This window comes from Schistocerca gregaria, chromosome 5, assembly GCF_023897955.1.
Source record: "Schistocerca gregaria isolate iqSchGreg1 chromosome 5, iqSchGreg1.2, whole genome shotgun sequence".
Lineage (NCBI taxonomy): Eukaryota > Metazoa > Arthropoda > Insecta > Orthoptera > Acrididae > Schistocerca > Schistocerca gregaria.
The window spans coordinates 381,499,020-381,526,748 of record NC_064924.1 but is presented as its reverse complement, the minus strand read 5'-3'; the positions used below and the strand labels follow the sequence as shown (position 1 = coordinate 381,526,748).

General features: G+C 42.6%; 1 protein-coding gene across 2 annotated transcripts in view; it reads right to left on the bottom strand.

The window, feature by feature from the left end:
• Nucleotides 1–27,729, bottom strand: part of LOC126272314 (COBW domain-containing protein 1-like) — a 489,194-nt gene that overhangs the window by 406,414 nt on the left and 55,051 nt on the right. For both annotated transcript variants that reach the window (XM_049975096.1, XM_049975097.1), the window contains exons 4-5: nucleotides 158–217; nucleotides 22–59 (exon numbers count right to left, since the gene is read on the bottom strand). In XM_049975096.1, coding sequence (XP_049831053.1) covers nucleotides 22–59; nucleotides 158–217 — 98 coding nt within the window. The remainder of the gene's footprint in view (nucleotides 1–21; nucleotides 60–157; nucleotides 218–27,729) is intronic.

Below are 27,729 nucleotides of genomic sequence, written 5' to 3'. Positions count from 1 at the left end.
ACAGAAACATGCTGTCCTTACCTCCAATCCATGAGTGCTGTCCATAACTGTAACAATTCCTGAAATGATGGTAATAAAAGGACTCATATTTACAACAGGTAAAATGACACAAGTCTGCAGCATTTTGGTAAATGTTTAAGGAAATAAATGTTCTTACCATCTAGAAAAATATCACTCCCCAGTTCTTTATCAAGCCAAAAAATAGATGCAATGGGACCTGCAAATTAAAAAAAAAAATAAATAAGAACTTCATAAAATATGTGCATAATAGTATTTTAGTGGCTTTCAAAACTGAAGTAACACACATTTCAATACAAAAAAATAAATAAATACATAAATAAATTCACAAAACTTAAAAGTTTCATCGATTACAAAAATAAGATGCAAATTAAACAGTCTGCCCAATGAAGGAATTTGTTTCACAACATTTGACTGTAACACTGTAAAAAAAAGTAATAGCAAAAGAATTAACTATCAGTCAGAACAAGAACCCCTTCTTTCTTCTACAGAGTAGGTATTTCCTATCACACAGCTTTATGCTTGTGTCTCATAAATGCACTCATAAACATCTGAAAGTTTTCGAGTAAATTGCACATGGACTTCCCACTGTCTTACACAAAATTTAAATAAATATATAAATATGTAACTCCAAAAAAAATAAAGTCAATCTGGTACAGAACGTTCTGGCAGAATATATATATATAGTTTGGGAGTGAAGGTAACACATCACTGAATAATACAAGTGTTACATTGTTGACATGCAAAATAAATAAATAAATAAATAAATAAATAATGAAAAGTTCTCTAGCTTCCATGCCTGTATAGCTCCACTGTGACAGCTGAATACACAATGCTGGGACTGCAGTTAAGAAGGTAGTCTGGGGCTGTATTGTGGAGAGGGGAAAAGAGGTGGGTGGCAGGAGGGAGGGTTGGGGTAGGATGGCTGATGGCTCCGAAGAAGGCAGAAAGTGTATGTGATGTGAAGGCAGGAATACGAAGACTGTAACTACACAACATCTAAAATAGTATAACAAAGAACTGTCCCTGGTTCAGCATTTGGAAAATAAAAGATGGGTGGGGCAAACAAAAGTGGCTCAGATGAGTGGATATGATTGGACATGAATGTATGCATATAACCACACCCCAAGACGTGCACACCACATGTACACTTGCCACATGATCCACACCGGTTCAGAGTGTACTGTGGACTGTATCAGTGTGAGAGAGCAGTGAAAAGGGGACAATGATACTCACAGTGGAGCAGCAGTTGTTCACTGTGGAAGGTTACATGACAACAAAGTCGTAGAAATGATGAGGTCAGTTGTTCGCTGAGAAGTTTAATGGTGTCAAAGTGCCAGCAAAGAGTGCCATGCAACACTTCATCCAAAAATGGCATCACACAATTTCTGTTTTGAACAAGTAAAAAAAAAAAAAAAAAAAAAAAAAAAAAAAAAAAAAAAAAAAAAAAACCATTTCAAAATATCAGAATGAGATTTTCACTCTGCAGCGGAGTGTGCACTGATATGAAACTTCCTGGCAGACTACCTCGTCTCCTGCCTTCCAAACTTTACAGAAGCTCTCCTGTGAACCTGCAGAACTAGCACTGGCAGAAGTAAAGCTGTGAGGACAGACGTGAGTCGTGCTTGGGTAGCTCAGACGGTAGAGCACTTACCTGCGAAAGGCAAAGGTCCCGAGTTCGAGCCTCAGTCCGGCACACAGTTTTAATCTGCCAGGAATTTTCATTTCAAAATATGTCCGAGCAAGAAAAATGTGGCTGTAGCTCACCAGCAAATGCTTCAGAGTCCCACCAAATCATCCCAATGCCTGTTGCAAGAGACTGGCATATCACGTCGATGATGTGGATGAATACTCCACTTGGATGAGCACGTGCATCACTATTGAGTGTCTGTTGCTCATGCATTAAAACCAGTGCCTCCAGTTCTGTAAGAGGCTATTCTCTGGGATAACAATAAATGGTTGGTCATGGATCTGTTCTTTATGTCTGATAATGCCTGGTTTCACCTGAATGGCAATTTCAACTCACAGAATCACAGCTTCTAGGCAGCAGGGAAATGGCATAACTTCCACAAAACACCATTGGATGATCAGGAGGTAGGGGGTTTGGTGTGCAGTGTCTGCACACTACATTATTGGTCCCATCTTCTTTCATCAGTCACTGACTTTGGGACATTATACTGCCAACATTCATTTTGAAACCATTTTTGGTAGCACTGATGAGGAGGAAAAGACCTATGGTTACTTTTAGCAGGATGGAGCAATTGCCCATACAGCTGGCCAAACTTTGGATCACATTTACACAATCTTCATGGCTGACAGAGTTGGTAGTAGAGGTCAGTCTTGTCATGACCCCAGCTGGCCACCCAGGTCACCTGATCTCTCAGTGCGTGATTACTTTGTGTGGGGAGCCCTCAAATCTAATGTGTATAGCAACTATTCTCATAGCATTCAAGAACTGCATCAGAACATTTCAGATGAGACTGCAGCAATTACAACAGTGCAGCTTCAACCCATCCTCAGCAACTTGCTTATGGGCTCTAAAGTGCCATGAGAGGAATGTGGGTCACCTTTAACATCTGCTATGGTCAGGTTACTTCTGTATTTTCTTTCCTCTGCCGTGTTTCTTTGTATCCTGGAACTCTGTTCTCTGGTCCATTTTTATTTGCCCCACCCAGTATCTAAGATATCACTGAGAATACTAGACATCGCACAGAATTTCAGATCATGGCCCACATTTGATTCGTTGTCTCCTAAAATAGGCAGCAGGTCACCTGATATTGGCTGAAGCCCTCGAGGCTTGATATAAAAAACATTTGTTAAAATGTGGTGTACAGATACCTGTACACAACAAGCACTCTGAACATGTTAAGAGTACTTTCTCCCACTGCAGCAGCCAGAAGGAAGAATGCCATGGTTATGTCACTGGTTTCACTAGCCCCAGCTTGTTGTTCCTCAAACCTAACCACTCCAACTCCCACACACGCATGGTCCTCTGCCTCACACTTTAGAAATCGTGTTTTCCAAGCAAGCTTTCTTAGCTGCATCTTCTTCTGCCTCATAACCCGGAACACACACGTCTTCTGGTACAGTGAAATGACACCTCCCTGCCCTGCCTCTGTAAGTGGAAAAGGGGGTGTTGTGAATTAGCTGAATATACTTGAAAGCTAGTGTAGAGGGCACTTAGGAAGTTGGTGCAGATGAGGAATTTGATAGCAGAAAGACATCATATCTGCTGTGGTGCCCTGATGATCCCAGAACATTATGACCACCTACCTAATAGCTGTTATGTTCACCTCTGGCACATATAACAGAGGTGACACATAATGTCATGGAACCAATAAGGCCTCGGAACGTCGCTGGAAGGGGTTAGCTCTGCATCTGCACACCCAAGTCACCTACTTCCCATAAATTTCAGGGAGGGGGGCGATGAGCTCTGACATCACGTTCAATCACATCCCAGATTTGTTCAATTGGGTTCGGATCTGGTGAGTTGGGGGGGAGGGGGGGTTGAGATGGCACATTATCTTAGTCAAAAATGCCACTGGCATTGGGAAACATGATCGTCATGAAGGTGTGTAAATGGCTTGCAACCAGTGTACAATATTCCTTGGCCATCAAGGTATCTTGCACGAGTTCCACAGGGCCCAAGTACGCCCAAATGAATGTTCCCAAGAGCATAAAGGAGATGCCACCAGCACGTCTCCTACCTGCAGTACAGATGTCAAGGAGTTGTTCCCCTGGAAGACAACGGATTAACACCTTTGCATCATGAAAAACATATCAGGGTTCATTAGGCTGTGCAACGCTCTTCCACTGCATCAACGTCCAATACTGATGGTCAGTGCCCATCTCAGTTGAAGTTGCCAATGTCATGGTGTTAACATTGGCACATGCAGGGGTCATTGGCTGCAGAGGTCCATCATTAGAAATGTTTGGTGCACTGTGTGTTCAGACACACTGGTACTCTGCCTAACATTGAAGTCTGATGTTAGTTCCACCACAATTCATCACCTGTCCTGTTTTACCAGTCTGTCCAGCCTACAATGTCTGAAATCTGTAATGACAGGAGGTCACCCTATCTCATGATGTCTGAACGTGGTTTCACCAAGTGTTGAAGTCACTCACCACAGTATTCCTCGAACACCTGACCAATTGCGCAGTTGCTGAAATGCTCATGTCGAGTCTCCGGGCCATCACAATCTGCCCATTGTCAAATTCTGATAGAGTGCATGCTTTCCCCATTCTACACATGGACAGCATGCTCACTGACACTATGTGCATCATGCATGTGTCCGAGTAGCAGTCATTCCTCACCAGGTGAGGCTGCTGCCACCAGGAAATGTTTGTTATCGACAGTAGGTCAGTAGTCATAATGTTCTGGTCAATCAGGGTAATTCAGCGTTATACATTGTAAATATATAAGGTAAGTCAATATTGAGAACACTTTGTGGAAATAACGCAATGCAGCCAATCGAATTACCCTGTTTAGAACCATCAGCATAAACAATCACAAAGTTTCAATGCTCAAATAAAATTATGTCGAACAGCAATCAGAAAACATAGCTGGAGGAAAATTCTTTTTGTACACTGGTAAGTCTAAAATAATTCTGGGTCTCCTTATTTATAAGGGTGGCAAACAACTCCAACTTCGATGAAGCACAGAATACGGTCCACGTTAAGAGCTATTAAGACCTGCCGCACATGAATCCCAAATGGCTTCATTGCTTTTGGCCTGTTTTGCAATAGTCATTCCATTGGATGCTGAGCAATGCTTCAGAGTGCCAGGGGTCACAGGGTGGAGAGTGTGTTGTACACATGATGCACCATGAAGATTTGCCATCAGATAACAAGTGGTGGTTCATTTGCCTCAGGACAAAGGCCGGGGATTGAACTTGTCCTGTAAACTCTTTTTAACAGCTGAATCCCTTAACGGGGAACAGCATCAATAATCTTAAGATAAGATGACTTAGCTGAGCCATAAACCATGCATCCAAGTCAGGCGGTATCGCACAAACGCCTTTTAAAAATGGAGCAGACACATGCTGTCTGTTCCCCATGACCTGTGGATGAGGCATTTTAAAATATTCAATGCTATTATGGCTTTGGCCTTAATATTTTTAACTCACAGAACTTTTAAAATTCAGAAGACTGCCCCTCATTTTAAGAATAGGCAGGGGAAGAGGGTGACGAGAATTATTAAAATTAACACAAACACATTTGTCTGAGGAAAATTTGAAACTTATGCTATCAACCTCTTCCAACCATAACTTCATTAGTTGCAGCTGACGAGTAGTCACTGAGAAGCTGGAGAAGGAGTGAAATATGAAAATATCATCCACAAACAATGGAAATTGAACATGAGACTTAACCATGGATGTAATACCATTTATGGCAACAGCAAACAGAGTTACACTTAAAACAGATAACTGAGGATGCCATTCTCTTGCTCAAATTGCCTGGAAAGATCATGACCACCCTGATTAAAAAATCAACTAGAAAGGAAAGACAGCATGAATAGTGGTAGTCATCCTTGGAAGTCAAGCTGTTCAGGATGTGATGCATCCAAGCAGTGTCATAGACCCTTTTGACATCAAAGAAGGTACCAATGAGTTGCCGTCTGCGTAGGAAAAATTGTTGTATTTCTGCCTTCAGCAGGGTGAGGTTGTTGAGAGTTGAACTACCCAGTATGCTCGACAATTCTAGGACCAAACTCAGACAGTCATTGACCACACTTTCTAGCATCTTTCCCACACAGCTAGTGAGGGCCACACTACAGTAACTTCTAGGCAATGTGGCAATGTGTGGCCCTTTCCTGGTTTCAGAAGGGCCACTAAAACTGCCTCCTTCCATTAACTGGGAAAGCCCCAGATAACCAAATCAAATTAAAAAGGGATAGGAGGATTTCCTTTGCATCCTGTTCGAGGCACTGTATCATGCTATACAGGATTCAATCCTTACCTGGTGCTGTCTCCTTAACCCAAGACAATGCATACTCAACTTCCCACACGGAAAAGGGTCAATTGTAATCCTTGGTGTTGGCAGAGTGGAAATTCCAACCACCCATCCAGATTAATGCCCGATGACGGTGGAAAGGTGGATCCACATTTTCAGTGGCAGTGAATGAACTGAAGTACTCTGCTATTGCTTGCACAGTGATGTCCCCATGCATAGACTGGAGACAACCCTGCCTCTGTAGAGTAATTATAGGCACTGTCCCGCCTTAGCCAGATATCCTCTTCATAGTCTCCCAAACCTTTGAACGGCTAGTGTGACAATTTATCAAGTCCAGAAACACATGCCAAGACCTCTTCTTGCTCTCTTTTATTGTCCTTTGTGCCTTTTCTCTCACAACCTAAAAGCCTGCAAGATTCATAGCTGATAGTTCACATTTGAACTGTTGCAAGGCCATGAGTGACACTCACTGTTCCACCACGTGATCTGTCGCCTCTGAAGACAGCCTGAGGACTTTGGGACAGATGCGTCAGTAGCACAGTGAGGTGATCCACCCTGTTCTGGATAGTATCTGGCTGTTCAAACACAGCTAATTGACTGTTCTAGTTTTCTCTGCTAAGTTTCCTTTTAGAGACAGCTCTGTCTCAGAGGTGGAATGCAGATAGGAGAGTGGTCACTTGAATGCGTCATCGACCATTTCCCAGAGAGCACGATCTGTAAGGGCAAGAGAACAGAAAGCCACGTCTATGGCCAATAATGACCTCATGGCAGTGTTATTACCCATTGACCAGTGAGTAGCATTTATAAATGGCAAGGGAACAGAAAGTTGGGTCTATGGTTGAGAATGAGCCCATGGTAGTGTTACAGCATGTGCTACCACCAGTGTTAAGAAGGCATAACTCTTCTGACACAATGAGGCTTTCAACAATTCAACCCATGGTGCAAGTCAGTGTAGATCCAAATAACACTTTATGTGCATTGGAATCTCCTACCTGTAAGGAAGGCTGGGAGAGTTGTGAAATCATATCAGAAAGAGCAGCTCTATCCTAAATTTCATTGGGTAGCAGGTACATACTACAAATTGTAACAGTGAATGGGTTGCAGAATGTGACAGCAACTGCTTGAATAGCTGTTTGAACAGAGAGGAAGTGGAGTGGTAAATGTCGTTCAGAAAGACAGCTGCTGTTCCACTGTTCTACTGAGGTCATCTTTTTGATGGAGGCTTTATCCATTGAGTACAAAGTGTGTCTCTACATTTAAAATACATTTCTTTAAACACAGAGACAGGTGTGCATACTGTGACAATAGTATCAGGTCCTCCTTGTGTGTTCTGTATCTTTTCTTTAAAGTACAAAATCAATTTACTTGGGAGGTTATCAATTTACTTGGGAGGTTTTGTTTTTATTTGCTCTTTTGTGTGTAGGTGAATCCACTTCGAAGGTAGAGAACTGGCAGGACTTGAGGGTTCAGTTAAGCACACTTCAAAGTCTGTGGTTGAGTCAGCATCCTCTAAATGTTTCTGTACCTGACAGTCCACTAGCTTTGATTCTGCCTTCTTGATGGTACACTGCAACTTACTTTTGCCCATCAGATTTGGTGACACTTATTTAGGCTGAGGCAGACCATTTTCAGCAAACTTCCCTTTCAATGTGGCATCTACAACAGGGGCTGAAGTGGTGCTTATCATTGGAGCTCATGTGGAGGCAGCTACAGTTTCAACTGAAATGTTGTTTCTGCAAGCTCAATGGCTAGAATATTTCTTAGTATCAAAATCTGTAGGTGATGTATGGGTCGAAACACTAAATATTAAAGGTTTCTTCATGAGAACTGCAGCAAGTACAGCTGAAAAGGTTGGGGGTTGAAAAGCTTTGTACACCTTCTTCACATTTTCATAGGGCAAGCACTTAGTCACCTTTAATTCCTGGATTTTCTTTCCCTCCTTGAACTTCGTACACACTCTGCTGCAAGCAGTATGCTGACTGAACAACTGACACAAAGGTCAGGAGAGGCAAACGTAGTTCCTTCAGTGTTGTATGCCCCCACCACACTTACCACATACAGCTTGCACTTTGCACCCCATAGTGGTGAGCCCGAATTTCTGTCACATGAAACACATCATGGGATTGGGGAAGTATGGTCTTACTTTCAGTCTAAAAAATCCAGCTTTAATATAATCTGGCAAAATTGGTGAGTGAACATCAATATAAATGATTCTGATTTTTTTCAGTCTTCCATTCACTACGCACATCAATGATCCCTTGATCAGTCCACTCCTCCTCAAGCTCTGTTGTGTCCATATGCATGATGTCACTGCATGTGATTACTCCTTTGTGGCAGTGAGGTGGCACTATCCACCACCACAGTGTTTGTATACAGCACCAGCAGTGGCTACGTGAAGCAAGCACACCAAAGTTTCCCGCAGCCAGCAACCCATATGGCCAATAAGGACATGTTGGGCCACTGCTAGGAAGGCCTCAGCCACTTGCACCTTCTCTGCCATAGGCAAATGTTCTCTAGTCCGACCAGCTCCATGCAAGTGTACATTCAGTTGTCAGTGGTAGAACTCTGTACTTGAACAGCTAATAGTCATGTTAATGTTTCTCTAACCTTGTCATTATCTGAAGTGCAGTTATCATCCAACATAATTTTTGTGCATGTAGTGGTTGTCAATAAAGAGTGTAAGTACAGCAGTTTTACCAATGAGGTAGTTCATTCTGCACTTGTCTTTCACAAGTGAAATGCATCCAGCATGGTTCAACTGCTACAATAGCAGAAACAGCATGAGCAATAACAGTAACACTTAGACTTGCTTCATCACTTATTTATAAATTTGGGGAGCACTGTCCCCTCCAGCCACTACTGCCTATGCACTCATGCAGCTTTTCCACCAATCCAAGAAGCAAAGGAAAGCTGTGACACATGTGTGTGATGTCTACAGCAGCATTTCACCGCATTTCAGGTAGAAAATCAACCCTTGCAAAAAACTTTTTTTTTGTCTTTCATCCACTTCAAAAACTTGTTTCATTGAAAGATTGATCACCATTGTCATTTACTGAAATATGTGACTTGCTTAGCACACACTAACTTGAGCAAACTCATGTGGTAGTTTCCCGCATGGAGTTCCACCAGTAGCAAAAGAAACCAGGCCAGTCATATCAGCCATGGGTATCTGACCTCCAAGAGCTAAGTTAGAAGTTTAATTGTGTGTGGTCAATGCCAACACTCTTATGCCGATTCTCGGAATTGCAACATTGTCATTTGTTCAGTCTCAGAAAGAGAGGTCTAGTGGGAAGTGTTATGTTTTAATGATCCAACAGCTGAGGAGGCTTTGGCTATCATTAAGGCTTTTGAAGTGTCATAATCTGCACGTGAACAGTTTGCAGATGTTGCATCAAAGTGCTAATTGGCACAACATTGGCAACATTCCCTGAGGCCCCCAATTTGTTCCTCTAATTCATTTGGGTGCAATTGGACATTGCTGATTTCGCTGTGGTTTCCAATGGTGTCCTGACTTTCTGTGCGCACTCCCGGCACCGCTGCCTACATAGGAGAGCCATAAACAAGGCCATGTGGCCACAGTCTGTCATAGCTCATTGTGCAGCCGGCCTTCGGACGCAGATGTGGAGTTCATGGAAGTGCACAGTGTTATGCCACTCCATGGCCGAGAGCTTGATATCTCCAGCAAGATTTACATTATGCTGTTGATTCAGCAACAACTGTTCCATTTCCAGATTCTCTGTGTTCCTTGTGAACCTGGAAACATATCATTGTCTGGGTAAACCTGCTCTCCCATCTACAAATCATTGTTTAACTGGTTATGGAAACCAGCCCATTCCTGTTCTAGGACAGTTCACTATCGATATCAAGTATCAAACTGTCATAAGGACAATCATGTTTTTGGCAGTAGATAGTGAAATGTTGGAGAACATTTCTGATCTCAATGCATTCACGATATTTTGGTTTCAAATTCAAGGTGCAATACGTCTTCTTTCCAACTCTGCTCCATTCCAGGAACTGGGTGATCTCTGCCATGAGCTTGGTCCTCCTGTTTTCACCTGGTTTTGGGGCGGCAAAGGATTTTGAGGCAAATATCAACAACCTCAAACAGACAGCCGTACCTAAATTTTGTCATGCTCAGCCTGTCCCCATCGCCCTGAGATCAGCGGTTAAGAAGGAACTTGATAGGCTGTAAGGCCTGGGTATTATTGTACCACTTTCCCCTAGCCAATCGGTTAGTTGTAATTCACACACCTTCAGAAACACTTCATTTGTGTGGATATTTCAAATTCATCGTTAATGCTCAGTCAGTAGTGGAGTCTTCTCTGACTCTGTGGATGAACAAAATCCTAGCAAAACTGGCAGTAATTGAATATTTTTCAAAAACTGATCTTGCAGAGGCATGTCTACAGCTTTGCCTGCATTCCACTTTGTAATAGATTATTGTTATCAATACCCTGTTTGGATTTTGTTGTTACACTTGCTTGCCTTTTGGCATCATGAGTGCTCCCACTATTTTTCAGTGATTCTTAGAACTGTTAATATATGACATCCTCTGTTGTATGAACTATCTAGATGACATTATCTCCATCGGGTCGCCATGGCAAGAACACGTCAACAACCTTTGGACCCTTTTTCACTATGCTGCAAGAGGCAGGCCTTAAGGGCAACCTGTGGAAGTTATTTTTCAAGCACATGTAGAATATGTTGGCCATCGTCTTTCAAATGATGGCATCTGTCCTACAAAGCATCATCTAGTGGCTATTGCCAACCTTCCTAAACCATGAAACCTGAAAGATCTCCAAGTATTTTTGGGAAAATTCAGCTCCTATTAAAAATTTATTGCCAATGTGGCATATGTACAAAAAATGTTCAAATGTGTGTGAAATCTTATGGGACTTAACTGCTAAGGTCACCAGTCCCTAAGCTTACACACTACTTAACCTAAATTATCCTAAGACAAACACACACACCCATGCCCGAGGGAGCGCTCGAACCTCCGCCGGGACCGGCTGCACAGTCCATGACTGCAGCGCCTTAGACCGCTCGGCTAATCCCGCGTGGTGGTAGATGTCATTCACCCCTTAAACAACTTGTGAAAGAAAGGTATCCTTTTTGTTTGGCAAGTGGACTGCAACAAGGCATTTGCCCATGCCAAGTTGTTGCTGTCTTCCCAATGTCTCAGTATTTTTACACTTGGTAAACGGCTGGTTCTTGCCACAGAGGCATCCCAGAATAGGCTTGGGGTGGTTTTGTCTCACAGGGAAGCTGATAGATCTGAAAAACCTCTGGTATCTGCCTCAAAGACATTGACAGATGCTCAACACAATTATTTGCAAACAGAAAAGGAAGCTTTGGTAACTGTCTATGCAGCCCGCAAGGACCTCCTTTTCCAACCAATTCCATCTCATCACTGACCATAAACCACTTGTATTGCTCTTTGGCCCACATTATCATCTTCTGACAGGACTCCACAAAGATTTCAGCTGTTGGCTTTACTTTTGAAAGGGTATCAGTATGAGATTCATTATCATCCCACTGCCCGTCATGCCAATACAAGTGCACTGTCGCACTTACCGATTGGTCCTCATTGTGAATTCAACAAAATGGAAGATGTGTCTTTCCAAATAGATGTGCAGCAGGTGTTGGATAGGTTTCCAGCACAGAAAAGTGTATAGAGAAAGCCAGTTAGCAAGATCCAGTGCTCCATCAAGCATCTCATTTTGTGTTGAAAGGTTGGCCCAAATGACTGCCTACTAAGCAGCTGGGCCCACTCTGCATTTTTTTCCTTCTTCATAAGTAGCTGGCGATGCTTGATGGAACACTCCTCCCATGGTAGAGGTGTTGGCCAACCACTGCAGCAAAATCTAGGTCCAGAGTACCAGGTTACAAACTTTTTCAAGTCTAGGGCAGATCTGGGCCAGGTAACAGAGGATGTAGGTTCTTTATGCAAGGATTTCACAAAGGAGGATGCCGTGGTTATAGTGGGTGGTCCAGGAAATAGCATTGACAGAGACTCTGAATATTCCATAGAGAGTGACCTGGTGAAGATGGCATCAGTAACGAAGCACACCGGCGTGGGATGTGTGTCTGTGTTGAGACGCCATGATCGGCCTCATTTGAACTCTTCTGTAGGAAGGGTGAACTTGGAGTTGGAGTGGCTGCTTAGAACGGATATAGGGTCCCATATTAGTTTGATTCCTGTGGATGCTATCGATAGGTGGGACTACACTAGGCATGGCCTTCACCTTAATAGGAAAGGGAAGGGAAAACTGTCTGGGTTGATTGCAGAAAACTTAAGGGGGGACACTGTCACAAGTGGTAAAATAGCAGTGGTCACAGGTGTCAGAGGGATGCCTTTTTTTAGGATAGGGAAGGGGGAAAGAATACGAGTTTAAGAGAGATTGGCAGACACACTCTGTTTGGGAAAACAGATGAACAGGAGTCAGATTTTAGTATACAGCCTTCATTTAAACAATGTTTAACAGAAAGTAATCAGGAACTGCCATTTCATCTTCGCCAAAGCAGTTATAATCCCATTAGTATGCAGTATCAGTTATCTTTACTACACCAGAACATTCCAGGACTCAGAAATAAAGTTGATGAACTACTCATTTGTATCGATGAAATGAATTCATCTAACCAAATTGACATAATCTGCCTCTCTGAACATCAAGCAACCACTGGTATAGATATGTTAGACATTTCAGGATTTAAGCTAGCTTCCTACTTCTGCAGAGTAGATATGGATGGAGGAGGAGTTGCCACATTTATTAAAAACTGCCATAAATTCAAGAACATTGACATTAATAAATTCTGTTTAGAGCAGCATCTAGAAGCATGTGCAACAGAAGTAGAGTTCCATAACAGATCCTATATAATAGTAACTATTTACCGAGCACCTGCAGGAGATTATAATCTATTCATAAATAATATAGAAGCTCTTTTGGGTTATTTAACAGGAAGAAACAAAAAAATTTTGATTGCTGGTGACTTTAATACAGATTTTCTAATGCAATCTTCCAGTAAACATTTACTGCAGTTAGTAATGTTGTCTTTCAATCTAACTAACACTGTAAACTTTCCAACTAGGATCACTAAATCCTCAAGGACAGTGATTGATAACATTTTTATAGAAAAATCAAAGGAACAAAATCATATCATAAAACCTGTAATAAATGGATTATCAGATCATGACATGCAGCTCCTTGTTTTAGGTGTAAATTCTAAGCAGATTATCAAGACTGCTAAATCTGAGTACAAGAGAGTAGTCAATCAACCAAAAATTTAGTGTTTTAGAAAACTGCTCAAAGATATGAACTGGAAAGATGTTTATAGTGCTCATGACATGAATGAAAAATATAACACATTCATGAACAATGTCAGTAACATGTTTGAAAACTGTTTTCCCCTAAAAGTTACTCAAATTAAACAGAAGTCTATAATAAAACCATGGATTACACAAGGAATAAAGATTTCCTGTAAGACAAAAAGGAAAATGTAGAAAATGTATCTGTTGACCAAGAATAGCTCCAATGCTGATGATTTAGCTAAATACAAGGAATACAGTAAAATATTTTTAAAAAAGCAATTCAGACATCTAAACAAATGCCCTACAAGAAGAAGTTAGGAATGTCAGGGAACAAAATAAAACCAATATGGGATATAGTGAAATAGGAGACTGGTAGAACCAGAAAGGAAGAGGAGCAAACAGCACTAAGGGTAGATGACACATTAGTAACAGATGGGCATAGTGTGGCAAATCTATTTAACAAGTACTTTATATCTGTTACTGATAGAATGGGATTGTCAGGATCAGTAAATAATGCCCTTGAATATCTGAAACTAGCCTTTACAAATAGCTTCAGGTACATGAATATGTCACTCACTTCAGCAAAAGAAATAACTTCCATAATAAAATCTTTAAAAACAAAGCATTCTAGTGGTTACGATGAAATATCAACAAAGTTAATTAAGGCATGTTCTTGTGAGTTTAGCACAATTTTAAGTTACTTGTGTAAACAGTCAATTATAACTGGAACATTTCCTGACTGGCTAAAATATGCAGATGTTAAGCCTCTATTCAAGAAAGGGGATAAAGAGATACCATCAAACTACAGACCGATTTCACTTTTGCCAGCATTTTCAAAAATTTTAGAAAAAGTAATGTACAGGTAGCTTTCCAACCATCTGACCACCACCGAGCGAGGTGGCGCAGTGGTTAGCACACTGGACTCTCATATGGGAGGACGACGGTTCAATCCCGTCTCCGGCCATCCTGATTTAGGTTTTCCGTGATTTCCCTAAATCGCTTCAGGCAAATGCCGGGATGGTTCCTTTGAAAGGGCACGGCCGATTTCCTTCCCCATCCTTCCCTCACCTGAGCTTGCGCTCCGTCTCTAATGACCTCGTTGTCGACGGGACGTTAAACACTAAGATCTTCCTCCTCCTCCATCTGACCACCAATATCATATTATCAAGAACACAGTTTGGGTTTCTGAAGGGTTCTGATATCGAGAAGGCTATTTACACCTACAGTGAAAATGTACTTAATTCATTAAATAACAAGTTACAAGCAGCAGGTATTTTCTGTGATTTGTCAAAGGCATTCAATAGTGTGAACCACAGCATCCTTTTAAATAAATTAGAATGCAAAATGGTTCAAGTCATACCTCACTAACAGGAAACAAAGGGTGTCAGTGCAAGGGACTAGTGAATTAAGTCATCAGTCATCATCAGAATAGGCAGAAATTACATGTGGTGTCTCACAAGGATCCATCTTAGGTCCACTGCTTTTTCTTGTGTACATTAATGATCTCTCTTCAGTTACACTGCCAGAAGCAGAGTTCATTTTGTTTGCAGATGACACAAGTATTGCAATAAATAGTATGTCAAATGTAGTTCTAGAAAGATCTGCTAATGATATTTTCATGGATATTAATATATGGTTTAAAGCCAACTCACTGACATTAAACTTCGAAAAGACTCACTATATGCAATTCAGAACCTGTAAGAGGTTTCCACCCAGCATGTTGTGTTGTTTTGGTCTTCAGTCCTGAGGCTGGTTTGATGCATCTTTCCATGCTAATCTATCCTGTACAAGCTCCTTCATCTCCCAGTACCTACTGCAACCAACATCCTTCTGAATCTGCTTAGTGTATTCATCTCTTGGTCTCCCTCTACGATTTTTACCTTCCACGCTGCCCTCCAATGCTAAGTTTGTGATCCCTTGATGCCTCAGGACATGTCCTACCAACCGATCCCTTCTTGTAGTCAAGTTGTGCCACAAAATTCTCTTCTCCCCAATCCTATTCAATACCTCCTCATTAATTACGTGATCTACCCATCTAATCTTCAGCATTCTTCTGTAACACTACATTTAGAAAGCTTCTGTTCTCTTCTTGTTCAAACTATTTATTGTCCATGTTTCACTTCCATATATGGCTACACTCCATACAAATACTTTCAGAAATGACTTCCTGACATTTAAATCTATACTCGATGTTAACAAATTTCTCTTCTTCAGAAATGCTTTCCTTGCCATTGCCAGTCTACATTTTATATCCTCTATGCATAAAGTATGAAGAAGAGCAGATAGAAGAGGTTGACAGTCTTAAATTCCTGGGATTACAACTTGATGATAAATTCAGTTGGGAGAAGCACACCACAGAACTGCAGAAACGCCTAAACAAATCTGTATTTGCAATTCGAGTGTTAGCAGACATAGGCGACATAAAAATGAAAAATCTTGCATACTTTGCCTACTTTCATTCCATAATGTCATATGGTATAATATTTTGGAGTAACTCTTCAAGTCAAACAAAAGTTTTCAGAGTCCAAAAGTGTGTAATACGTATTATTTGTGGAGTAAATTCACGGACGTCCTGTAGAAAGCTCTTCAAAGAACTGGGTATACTAACTAATGCCTCTCAGTATATTTACTCCTTAATGAAATTTGTCCTAAATAATATCTCTATTTTTCCAACAAACAGCTCAGTTCATACATACAATACCAGGAACAAAAATGATCTGCACAAGGACTTAAAAGCACTTACTTTAGTTCAAAAAGGGGTCCACTACTCAGGAACACTCATCTTCAATAATTTGCAAGCAAACATAAAAAATTTAGTTACAAATAAAGATCAGTTTAAAAGGAACCTGAAAGACTTACTAGTGGCCAACTCCTTCTACTCCATTGATGAATTTTTTAATAGAAACAAATGATGTATTATATATATTCATACTATTAGCATTGTTATTTCAGCTTATATATATATATATATATATATATATATATATATATATATATATATATATATATATATATATATATAAAACAGAAAGAAACTTCCACATGGGAAAAATATATTAAAAACAAAGATTCCAAGACTTACCAAGCGGGAAAGCGCCGGCAGACAGGCACATGAACAAAACACACAAACACACACACAGAATTCGAGCTTTCGCAACTGGCAGTTGCTTCGTCAGGAAGGAAGGAAGGAGAGGGAAAAATGAAAGGGTGTGGGTTTTAAGGGAGAGGGTAAGGAGTCATTCCAATCCCGGGAGCGGAAAGACTTCCCTTAGGGGAAAAAAAGGACAGGTGTACACTCGCACACACACACACATATCCATCCGCACATACACAGACATTCATATGTCTTGCACATCTGCTGCACCTCAGGAGAAGCTAATGTGCAGGCTCTAATGCAGATTTTTCTGATCAAATTATTGCCACGGATAATCGTCTCCAATAATGGCCCACAGATTGTCACAGCATTTTTCCATGATTTCAGCATCTGAAATGGTATATATATTAAAAACAAAGATTCCAAGACTTACCAAGCGGGAAAGCGCCGGCAGACAGGCACATGAACAAAACACACACACAGAATTACTAGCTTTCGCAACCGATGGTTGCTTCTTCAGGAAGGAGAGGGAAAGACGAAAGGATGTGGGTTTTAAGGGAGAGGGTAAGGAGTTATTCCAATCCCGGCAGCGGAAAGACTTCCCTTAGGGGAAAAAAAGGACAGGTGTACACTCGCACACACACACATATCCATCCGCACATACACAGACACAAGCAGACATATTTAAAGGCAAAGAGTAAGGGCAGAGATGTCAGTCGAGGCGGAAGTACAGAGGCAAAGAAGTTGTTGAAAGACAGGTGAGGTATGAGCGGCGGCAACTTGAAATTAGCGGAGGTTGAGGCCTGGCGGATATCGAGAGGAGAGGATATACTGAAGGGCGAGTTCCCATCTCCGGAGTTCGGATAGGTTGGTGTTGGTGGGAAGTATCCAGATAACTCGGACGGTGTAACACTGTGCCAAGATGTGCTGGCCGTGCATCAAGGCATGTTTAGCCACAGGGTGATCCTCATTACCAACAAACACTGTCTTCCTGTGTCCATTCATGCGAATGGACAGTTTGTTGCTGGTCATTCCCACATAGAAAGCGTCACAGTGCAGGAAGGTCAGTTGGTAAATCATGTGGGTGCTTTCACACGTGGCTCTCCCTTTGATCGTGTACACCTCCCGGGTTACAGGACTGGAGTAGGTGGTGGTGGGAGGGTGCATAGGACAGGTTTTACACCGGGGGCGGTTGCAAGGGTAGGAGCCAGAGGGTAGGGAAGGTGGTTTGGGGATTTCATAGGGATGAACCAAGAGGTTACGAAGGTTAGGTGGACGGCGGAAAGACACTCTTGGTGGAGTGGGGAGGATTTCATGAAGGATGGATCTCATTTCGGGGCAGGATTTTAGGAAGTCGTATCCCTGCTGGAGAGCCACATTCAAGGTCTGATCCAGTCCCGGGAAGTATTCTGTCACAAGTGGGGCACTTTTGGGGTACTTCTGTGAGAGGTTCTGGGTTTGAGGGGATGAGGAAGTGGCTCTGGTTATCTGCTTCTGTACCAGGTTGGGAGGGTAGTTGCGGGATGCGAAAGCTGTTTTCAGGTTGTTGGTGTAATGGTCGAGGGATTCAGGACTGGAGCAGATTCGTTTGCCACGAAGGCCTAGGCTGTAGGGAAGGGACCGTTTGATATGGAATGGGTGGCAGCTGTCATAATGGAGGTACTGTTGCTTGTTGGTGAGTTTGATGTGGACGGATGTGTGCAGCTGGCCATTGGACAGATGGAGGTCAACGTCTAGGAAAGTGGCATGGGATTTGGAGTAGGACCAGGTGAATCTGATGGAACCAAAGGAGTTGAGGTTGAAGAGGAAATTCTGGAGTTGTTCTTCACTGTGAGTCCAGATCATGAAGATGTCATCAATAAATCTGTACCAAACTTTGGGTTGGCAGGCTTGGGTAACCAAGAAGGCTTCCTCTAAGCGACCCATAAATAGGTGGGCATACGAGGGGGCCATCCTGATGCCCATGGCTGTTCCCTTTAATTGTTGGTATGTCTGGCCTTCAAAAGTGAAGAAGTTGTGGGTCAGGATGAAGCTGGCTAAGGTGACAACGAGAGAGGTTTTAGGTAGCGTGGCAGGTGATCGGCGTGAAAGGAAGTGCTCCATTGCAGCGAGGCCCTGGACGTGCGGGATATTCGTGTATAGGGAAGTGGCATCAATGGTTACAAGGATGGTTTCCGGGGGTAACAGACTGGGTACGGATTCCAGGCGTTCGAGAAAGTGGTTGGTGTCTTTGATGAAGGATGGGAGACTGCATGTAATGGGTTGAAGGTGTTGATCTACGTAGGCAGAGATACGTTCTGTGGGGGCTTGGTAACCAGCTACAATGGGGCGGCCAGGATGTTTGGGTTTGTGAATTTTAGGAAGTAGGTAGAAGGTAGGAGCCACTTCCTCATCCCCTCGAACCCAGAACCTCTCACAGAAGTACCCCAAAAGTGCCCCACTTGTGACAGAATACTTCCCGGGACTGGATCAGACCTTGAATGTGGCTCTCCAGCAGGGATACGACTTCCTAAAATCCTGCCCCGAAATGAGATCCATCCTTCATGAAATCCTCCCCACTCCACCAAGAGTGTCTTTCCGCCGTCCACCTAACCTTCGTAACCTCTTGGTTCATCCCTATGAAATCCCCAAACCACCTTCCCTACCCTCTGGCTCCTACCCTTGCAACCACCCCCGGTGTAAAACCTGTCCTATGCACCCTCCCACCACCACCTACTCCAGTCCTGTAACCCGGGAGGTGTACACGATCAAAGGGAGAGCCACGTGTGAAAGCACCCACGTGATTTACCAACTGACCTGCCTGCACTGTGACGCTTTCTATGTGGGAATGACCAGCAACAAACTGTCCATTCGCATGAATGGACACAGGAAGACAGTGTTTGTTGGTAATGAGGATCACCCTGTGGCTAAACATGCCTTGATGCACGGCCAGCACATCTTGGCACAGTGTTACACCGAGTTATCTGGATACTTCCCACCAACACCAACCTATCCGAACTCCGGAGATGGGAACTCGCCCTTCAGTATATCCTCTCCTCTCGATATCCGCCAGGCCTCAACCTCCGCTAATTTCAAGTTGCCGCCGCTCATACCTCACCTGTCTTTCAACAACTTCTTTGCCTCTGTACTTCCGCCTCGACTGACATCTCTGCCCTTACTCTTTGCCTTTAAATATGTCTGCTTGTGTCTGTGTATGTGCGGATGGATATGTGTGTGTGTGCGAGTGTACACCTGTCCTTTTTTTCCCCTAAGGGAAGTCTTTCCGCTCCCGGAATTGGAATGACTCCTTACCCTCTCCCTTAAAACCCACATCCTTTCGTCTTTCCCTCTCCTTCCTGAAGAAGCAACCATCAGTTGCGAAAGCTAGTAATTCTGTGTGTGTGTTTGTGTGTTTTGTTCATGTGCCTGTCTGCCAGCGCTTTCCCGCTTGGTAAGTCTTGCAATCTTTGTTTTTAATATATTTTTCCCATGTGGAAGTTTCTTTCTATTTTATTTACATCATTATATATATATATATATATATATATATATATATATATATATATATATATATATATATATATATATATATGTGTGTGTGTGTGTGTGTGTGTGTGTGTGTGTGTGTGTGTACACACTCCTGCAAATGGAAAAAAGAACACATTGACACCGGTGTGTCAGACCCACCATACTTGCTCCGGACACTGCGAGAGGGCTGTACAAGCAATGATCACACGCACGGCACAGCGGACACACCAGGAACCGCGGTGTTGGCCGTCGAATGGCGCTAGCTGCGCAGCATTTGTGCACCGCCGCCGTCAGTGTCAGCCAGTTTGCCGTGGCATACGGAGCTCCATCGCAGTCTTTAACACTGGTAGCATGCCGCGACAGCGTGGACGTGAACCATATGTGCAATTAACGGACTTTGAGCGAGGGCGTATAGGGGGAATGCGGGAGGCCGGGTGGACGTACCGCCGAATTGCTCAACACGTGGGGCGTGAGGTCTCCACAGTACATCGATGTTGTCGCCAGTGGTCGGCAGAAGGTGCACTTGCCCGTCGACCTGGGACCGGACCGCAGCGACGCACGGATGCACGCCAAGACCGTAGGATCCTACGCAGTGCCGTAGGGGACCGCACCGCCACTTCCCAGCAAATTAGGGACACTGTTGCTCCTAGGATATCAGCGAGGACCATTCGCAACCGTCTCCATGAAGCCGGGCTACGATCCCGTGCACCGTTAGGCCGTCTTCCGCTCACGCCCCAACATCGTGCAGCCCGCCTCCAGTGGTGTCGCGACAGGCGTGAATGGAGGGACGAATGGAGATGTGTCGTCTTCAGCGATGAGAGTCGCTTCTGCCTTGGTGCCAATGACGGTCGTATGCGTGTTTGGCGCCGTGCAGGTGAGCGCCACAATCAGGACTGCATACGACCGAGGCACACAGGGCCAACACCCGGCATCATGGTGTGGGGAGCGATCTCCTACACTGGCCGTACACCTCTGGTGATCGTCAAGGGGACACTGAATAGTGCACGGTACATCCAAACCGGCATCGAACCCATCGTTCTACCATTACTAGACCGGCAAGGGAACTTGCTGTACTAACAGGACAATGCACGTCCGCATGTATCCCGTGCCACCCAACGTGCTCTAGAAGGTGTAAGTCAACTACCCTGGCCAGCAAGATCTCCGGATCTGTCCCCCATTGAGCATGTTTGGGACTGGATGAAGCGTCGTCTCACGCGGTCTGCATGTCCAGCACGAATGCTGGTCCAACTGAGGCGCCAGGTGGAAATGGCATGGCAAGCCGTTCCACAGGACTACATCCAGCATCTCTACGATCGTCTCCATGGGAGAATAGCAGCCTGCATTGCTGCGAAAGGAGGATATACACTGTACTAGTGCCGACATTGTGCATGCTCTGTTGCCTGTGTCTATGTGCCTGTGGTTCTGTCAGTGTGATCATGTGATGTATCTGACCCCAGGAATGTGTCAATAAAGTTTCCCCTTCCTGGGACAATGAATTCACAGTGTTCTTATTTCAATTTACAGGAGTGTGTGTGTCTATATATATATATATATATATATATATATATATATATATATATATATATATATATATATATATATATATATATATATATTAAAGTTACAAACAACTTCGTTCATTAGCTCTTGGTCATCCAATCCCCATTATTACCGGGATCCCTATTGTCACTGCCCCTACCTATACACTAACCCCCCCCCCCCCCCCCCCCCCATGCCTATGGTCTTGCTGCTATTCAGCATTACCTCCTTAGTATTCCAAACCCATCATATTGTTCCTTATACATTCTCACACATAAATTCCTCTCTTTTGAAGAGGAAGATATATACAGAAATCTGCAGCAGAGTCAGGGATACTCACTTGGCACTGCCCTAGGCCAGTTAGTTTATGGGAAACCCAGGGGAAACCTTCCCAGCCTCCCAATATCCCAAACCTCTCATCTGGATATTGTTCACTGAGGATATCTTCATGATCTGAATCCAGGGCCATGATACCCTACCCTCATTCTTCCACAGCCTCAACACCTCTCCCATTCATTTTACCTCATCATCCTCAGCCAATGTGCCACCTTTCTGGTAGTTGACCTCCACTTATATGATGGCTCCATCCACACCTCTGTCCATATAAAGCCCACTAATCACCAACAGTGTGTGCATTTTGACAGCTGTCATTCTTCCATGTCAAAAAGTCCCTCCCATATAGTCTGACCTCCTTAGAACACTGTATCTGCAGCAATGAGAAGTCATTTGCCCAGCGTGCTGAAGGTGTTACAAAGGCCTTTGCAAAAGGGCACTATCCATCAAATCTAGTCCACAAATAGATTTTCCATGTCATATCTTAATGTACCCCTCATCCTTCTACCACCAAGAGCCAGCAGCAAAGGAGCACCCACCCCATCAGCTAGTATCAGCCCAGACTGGAGCAACTAAAACATGTCCTTTGCCAGAGCTTCAACTGTCTATTGCCATGTCAAGAAATGCTGAACACCCCATGTGCAATTCTTTCCACACCTCCCAAAGAGGTATCCTACCCAACCTACACAATATCCTGATCCATTCCTGTGCCACAACCACTCTCAATCCCTTGCCACACGGGTCATATCCCTGTAGAAGAATCCAAGTGCACTCAACACATTATATTACAGTGTCATCACCAGTTTGCCCTATCCTGTCTGAAGCAGGGGTATCTGTGATAGTAGCCAAGCCATACACCATATCTGCTGCAATTTCTACATAGAATTTTATATGGATATGACTATCAACCAAATGTCCATTCAAATGAATGGTCACTGCCAGATTGTAGAGAAGAGCAGAACTGAACACTTGCTTCTGAGCAGCACAACATGCTTGACTTTAATGGCTGCTTCATAACCCATGCCTTCAGGATCCTTCTCCCCAGCACTAGCTTTTCACACTGTATAAATGGGAGTTATCTTTACAACACATCCATTGTTCCTGTAATCTTACTGGCCTCACTCTCCATTAACCCACTGCCCCAACACCCTCTACCCAACAGTTTTCCCTTCTTCTGCCCTGCCACCCATTCAAAATCCATGCCACCACATCATCTTCAACATATGTTGCAAAATGTCAGAGACTCCGTTGCTCATATGTTGCTTCCTACCGCATCTATGTGCTGCCTCTCCCTCCTGCCTTGCTATCTTGCATGCCTGCTGCCTCCCGCTGAGCCATAAGCGACCCCTCCTCAACGCTCTCCAACCCTCCCACCATATCCCCACCTTTATATCTCCTCACCTACTCCTCTCAACATAACCCCTCACCCCATTCTACCTGCTTAACTTCAAGCCCAGTCTTGTGTTTTCAGCTGGCATAATGTAGGTGTGTGTGTGTGTGTGTGTGTGTGTGTGTGTGTGTGTGTGTGTGTGTGTGTGTGTGTGTGTGTGTGTGTGTACACCATAGTTCATTAAAGGATTCATCAGAGAGCTAGCAAAGTTCTCATTCTTTTTTTTGTGTTTGCTGATGACTCAGTGCTTCCACTATTCACTGAGCTGTTACCTCCACTAACCAATAATAACTGTTCAAAGAAAAGAGCTGCAGTTGTTTTGAAGAAAAATTCAAGTCCTTCATAAGGTGAGCCAGTGTGTTTACACACTGTCTAAAATAAAGCAATGGACACGGGAAATGAGTACAGTGTCACAATATCACCGATCAATGAGTGTACTGTGTTCAAAATTTGGAGCTCATTATGCCGATGCAACATTATGCCTTCTCACACTATAATGTATGGATCACATTTGACTATGTTTCATGATTTATTACATGTTCCCACCTCTCACCACACATAAGACACCCAAGAAGAGTGTCAAACACTGTCGGTTTTGTGATCCAAGTGTTATGATGTGGGAAGGCATAATGCTGCATGGATGTACCAACCTCCAAGTCTTTGAAACTGATACATCCACTGGTCTACGTTATTGTGACACAGTACTCCTTCCCCACTTACATCTTTCAAGCAATGCATTCTGCCCTGACTTCACATTTATAGAACACAATGCACAACCACAATGAACAGTGTAGGTGGATGAGCTCTCAGAGTGGGAGGATATTTGGCAAATGAACTGGCCTGCCAATTTAACCAACTTAAATCCCATCAAGTATGTGTGAGATGTGTTTGGGAGGCATGTTCACATGCACCAATGTAAGCCCAGCTGTTGTCAATCATGATGGTGGAGGAATTGAATGCCCTTACACAAAAGCACCTTACCAAACTTGGAGCCAGAATGGAAGGACATTGCACAGCATACATTGCCGTCCTTGGTGATCACACATCTTGTAAACAATCGTGCCCTGTTAAGAAACATGTAAATCACAGTAAATTCAGTATAATGAGTTATTTGTTACGAACCTGACAAAGAGGTGTGGACTCAGGCATTAAGGTTTTTGGATCCATCTTTTGTTACGTTCTCAGAACTGAGCAAAGTTTTGAATTCAGATAGGATACTTAAAAGCACTAGCAAACATACTCCAAAAGTTCCACATACTGCACAGTTATTATGAACAAATAACCAGCTTGACAGTAAGACAGCAGTCAATAGTTACAGAGAAGCTTGGATGAGGCTCTGTGAATGACCTGCATAATCAGAAACATTTCGGTAAGAAGAAGAAGAAGAAGAAGAACTGAGACAACAGAGTTCAAAGAAATGATAGCTCTTGGAACAAAATATTCCAAACCTTCCTCAGATGATTCTACACTCGAAGATCAGCATCCCCCCTCCCCCCTCCTTGAGTCATCAGTCTTCTGACTGGTTCAATATGGCTCACCTCCTCACCTCAAATTCCTCTAGTGGCAACCTCTTCACCTCAGAATAACATATGCGCCCTGCATCCTCAATTATTTGTTGGATATGTTCCAATCTCTGTCTTTCTGTAAAGTTTTTACCCTCAACAGATTCCTCGGGTACCATAAAATTTATTTCCTGATGTCTCAGCATATGTCTTATCATCACGTCCCTTCTTCTTGTCAGTATTTTCCATATGCCCCTTTCTTCAATGATTCTGCAGAGAATCTCCTCATACATTATATTATATTCAACGTCCTTTTATAGCACATCATATCAAATGCTTTGATTTTCTTTTTTCCTGGTTTTCCCATAGTCTTTGATTCACAACCGTACAATGCTGTGCTTCAAATGTACAGTCACAGAAATTTCTTCCTCAGGTTAGACTTGTTTAGACTTCCTTTGGCCAGGAATGCCCTCTCTGACTGTGATAATAAGCTTTTTATGTCCTCCACCCTTCATTTGTCATGTGTTATTTTGATTAAAATGTGCAACTCCTTAACTTTGTGGTACCCAGTTTTGATGTTAAGTTATTGCTTACCTCATTTTTGCAACTCCTGATTATTTTGTTTTTCCTCTGGTTTATTTTCAATTCACATTGTGTCACCTTCAGATCTTCATTCCATTCAACACGTGCTGTAATTTTTCTTCACTGTCACTGAGGGTAGCAATATCCTAGCACATTTTATGATTGATATCCTTTCAACCTGAATTTTAATAATCTTAATCCCACCTTCAAGGCTTTCTTTTATTTACATTATTAATTGTTCAAAGTCTAGATTGAATAAAAGTGGCGACGGACTACACCCTTGTCTTACAACCCTTTTTACTACAAGCACTTTTCTATTGGTCTTCAACTCTTATTGTTCCCTCTTGGTTCCTGTATAAGTTATATACTATCCTTCTTCCCTGTATGTTTCCTTAGTTTTCTCAAAATTTTTAACATCTTGCATCATTTTACATTGATGGACACATTTTCCAGGTCATGAAATTATTTGTATGTATCTTGATTTTTCTTAAGCTTTGCTTCCATTATCAATTGCAACATCAGACTTCCTCTCAATGATGCCCTTACCTTTCTGAAAGCCAAACTGATAGTAATCCAACATGGTAATCTTCACTTTAATTTTCCATTCTTCTGTGTATTACTCTTGCCAGCAACCTGGATGCATAAGCTGTTAAGCTAATAGTGCAATAGTTCTAACACTTATCTGCTTTTGCTATAGTCAATATTGTGTGGATGAATTCTTCCAAAAGTCTAATAGTATGTCTCCATGAGAATATGAGAACGAAGAAGATTTGACGCGGCAAGAAGTCCGAGAATATTTTATTCAACAGTATGTCTCCAGCCTCATAGATTCTACAACCAACTTCAGAAGTTGCTTGATTGTGACTTACCCCAGTGATTTCAGAAATTCCAAAAGAATGTTATATATTCCCTCCATGTTACCTGATCACAAGATTTCCAAAGCTCTGTTAAACTCTTACTACAATACTGGATCCCCTATGTAATCCACACAGACCCTATTTCCTCTATAATAATGCCATCAGACGAGTCTTCCATCTCACGGACACCTTCAGTCTACACTTTCCACCCATGCACTCTCTCCTCTGTGGTTGATTCTGAATGTTAACACCCCTGCTTTTAATTTCACTGAAGATTGCTTTGACTTCTACTTGCTAAATCACTCATTATGACAAACAAACATTTATTTTTCAATTTCTCCACATTTTTTTCTGTAGCCACTTTACCTTGTATTCCCTGTATTTCCTATTTACTTCATTCCTAAATAATTTATATTTCTGTATTCCTAAACATCCTTAAACATTTTTGAACTTCCTTCTCTTGTTGATCAATTGGAGTATTTCTTCTGTTACACAATTTCTTGGCAACTACCTTCCTTGTACCTATGTTTGTCTGTCCGACTTCTGTGACAGACCTTTTTAGGTATGACCATTCTCTTCAACTGAATTGCTCATTATGATATTTATTACTGCAGTGTCTATAGCCTCACAGAACATCAACACCATTCCTCAGTACTTTGATATTCTACTTTTTGGCACGAAGTATACCACCATCTCTCGTGAATTTGGAACAATGTATTCACTATTAGTAGCTGAAATCTATTGCAGAACTCAATTAATATTTCTTCTCTTCCATTCCTATTCCTCTTAACTCTTTCTTCTATTTTTTCCCTGCTACTATGTTCCAGTACCCACTGAATTAATCCCTTCAGTATCCTCATACACTTTTTCTCTCTCTCCATCATATGCTCTGATGTTGGCTTGTATAAATGAACTATAGTTTCTCATGTTGGTTTGCTGTTGATTCTGGTGAAAACAACACTACCGCCAAATTTTTCGCAGTAACACACTCTCTGCCCTAATTTGCTCTTCATAACAAATCCTACTCCTTATCTATTCTCTGCTGTCATTGATATTACCCTATGTTTCACGGACCAGAAATCAATATCTTCTTTGCAATTCAAATCACTGAACCCCATTGTATCTAGATTCAGTCCCTGAATTTCCCTTTTCAGATTTTCTAGCTTCCCTCCACATCCAAACTTCTGACACTACACATTTCAACTTGAAGAATTTAACCCTTTCTTTGGATATTCAAACTCATGGTTACCTCCATTGTAGCAGTCTCTTCCTGGAGGTGAGAAAGTGGTATTAATCTGGAATCTTTTGTCACTCATGACACTTTTTCAATTACAGGACATGTCCAGTGGATACACATTGCGTGTCTTCAATGCAGTGGTACCACTGCCTTCTGCATCCTAATGTCACCAATCATTGCAGATTCTTCTACCTTTTAGTAGTGGTTTCCCACCTCAAGGGCAAGAGGCTGCCCTGCAACTCTATCTACTTCTCTGCCCTCTTTGAGGAAGCGGTTGGCAGAAGAATGGTGACTCTTATATACCAGTGGCCTTTGGACACCATTGCTGATAATTTTTAATCAAAATTAAAGAAGTTGCTGGGGTCAAACCAGAGACTCACAATATTTTGATTATTAGTCACAGACACTA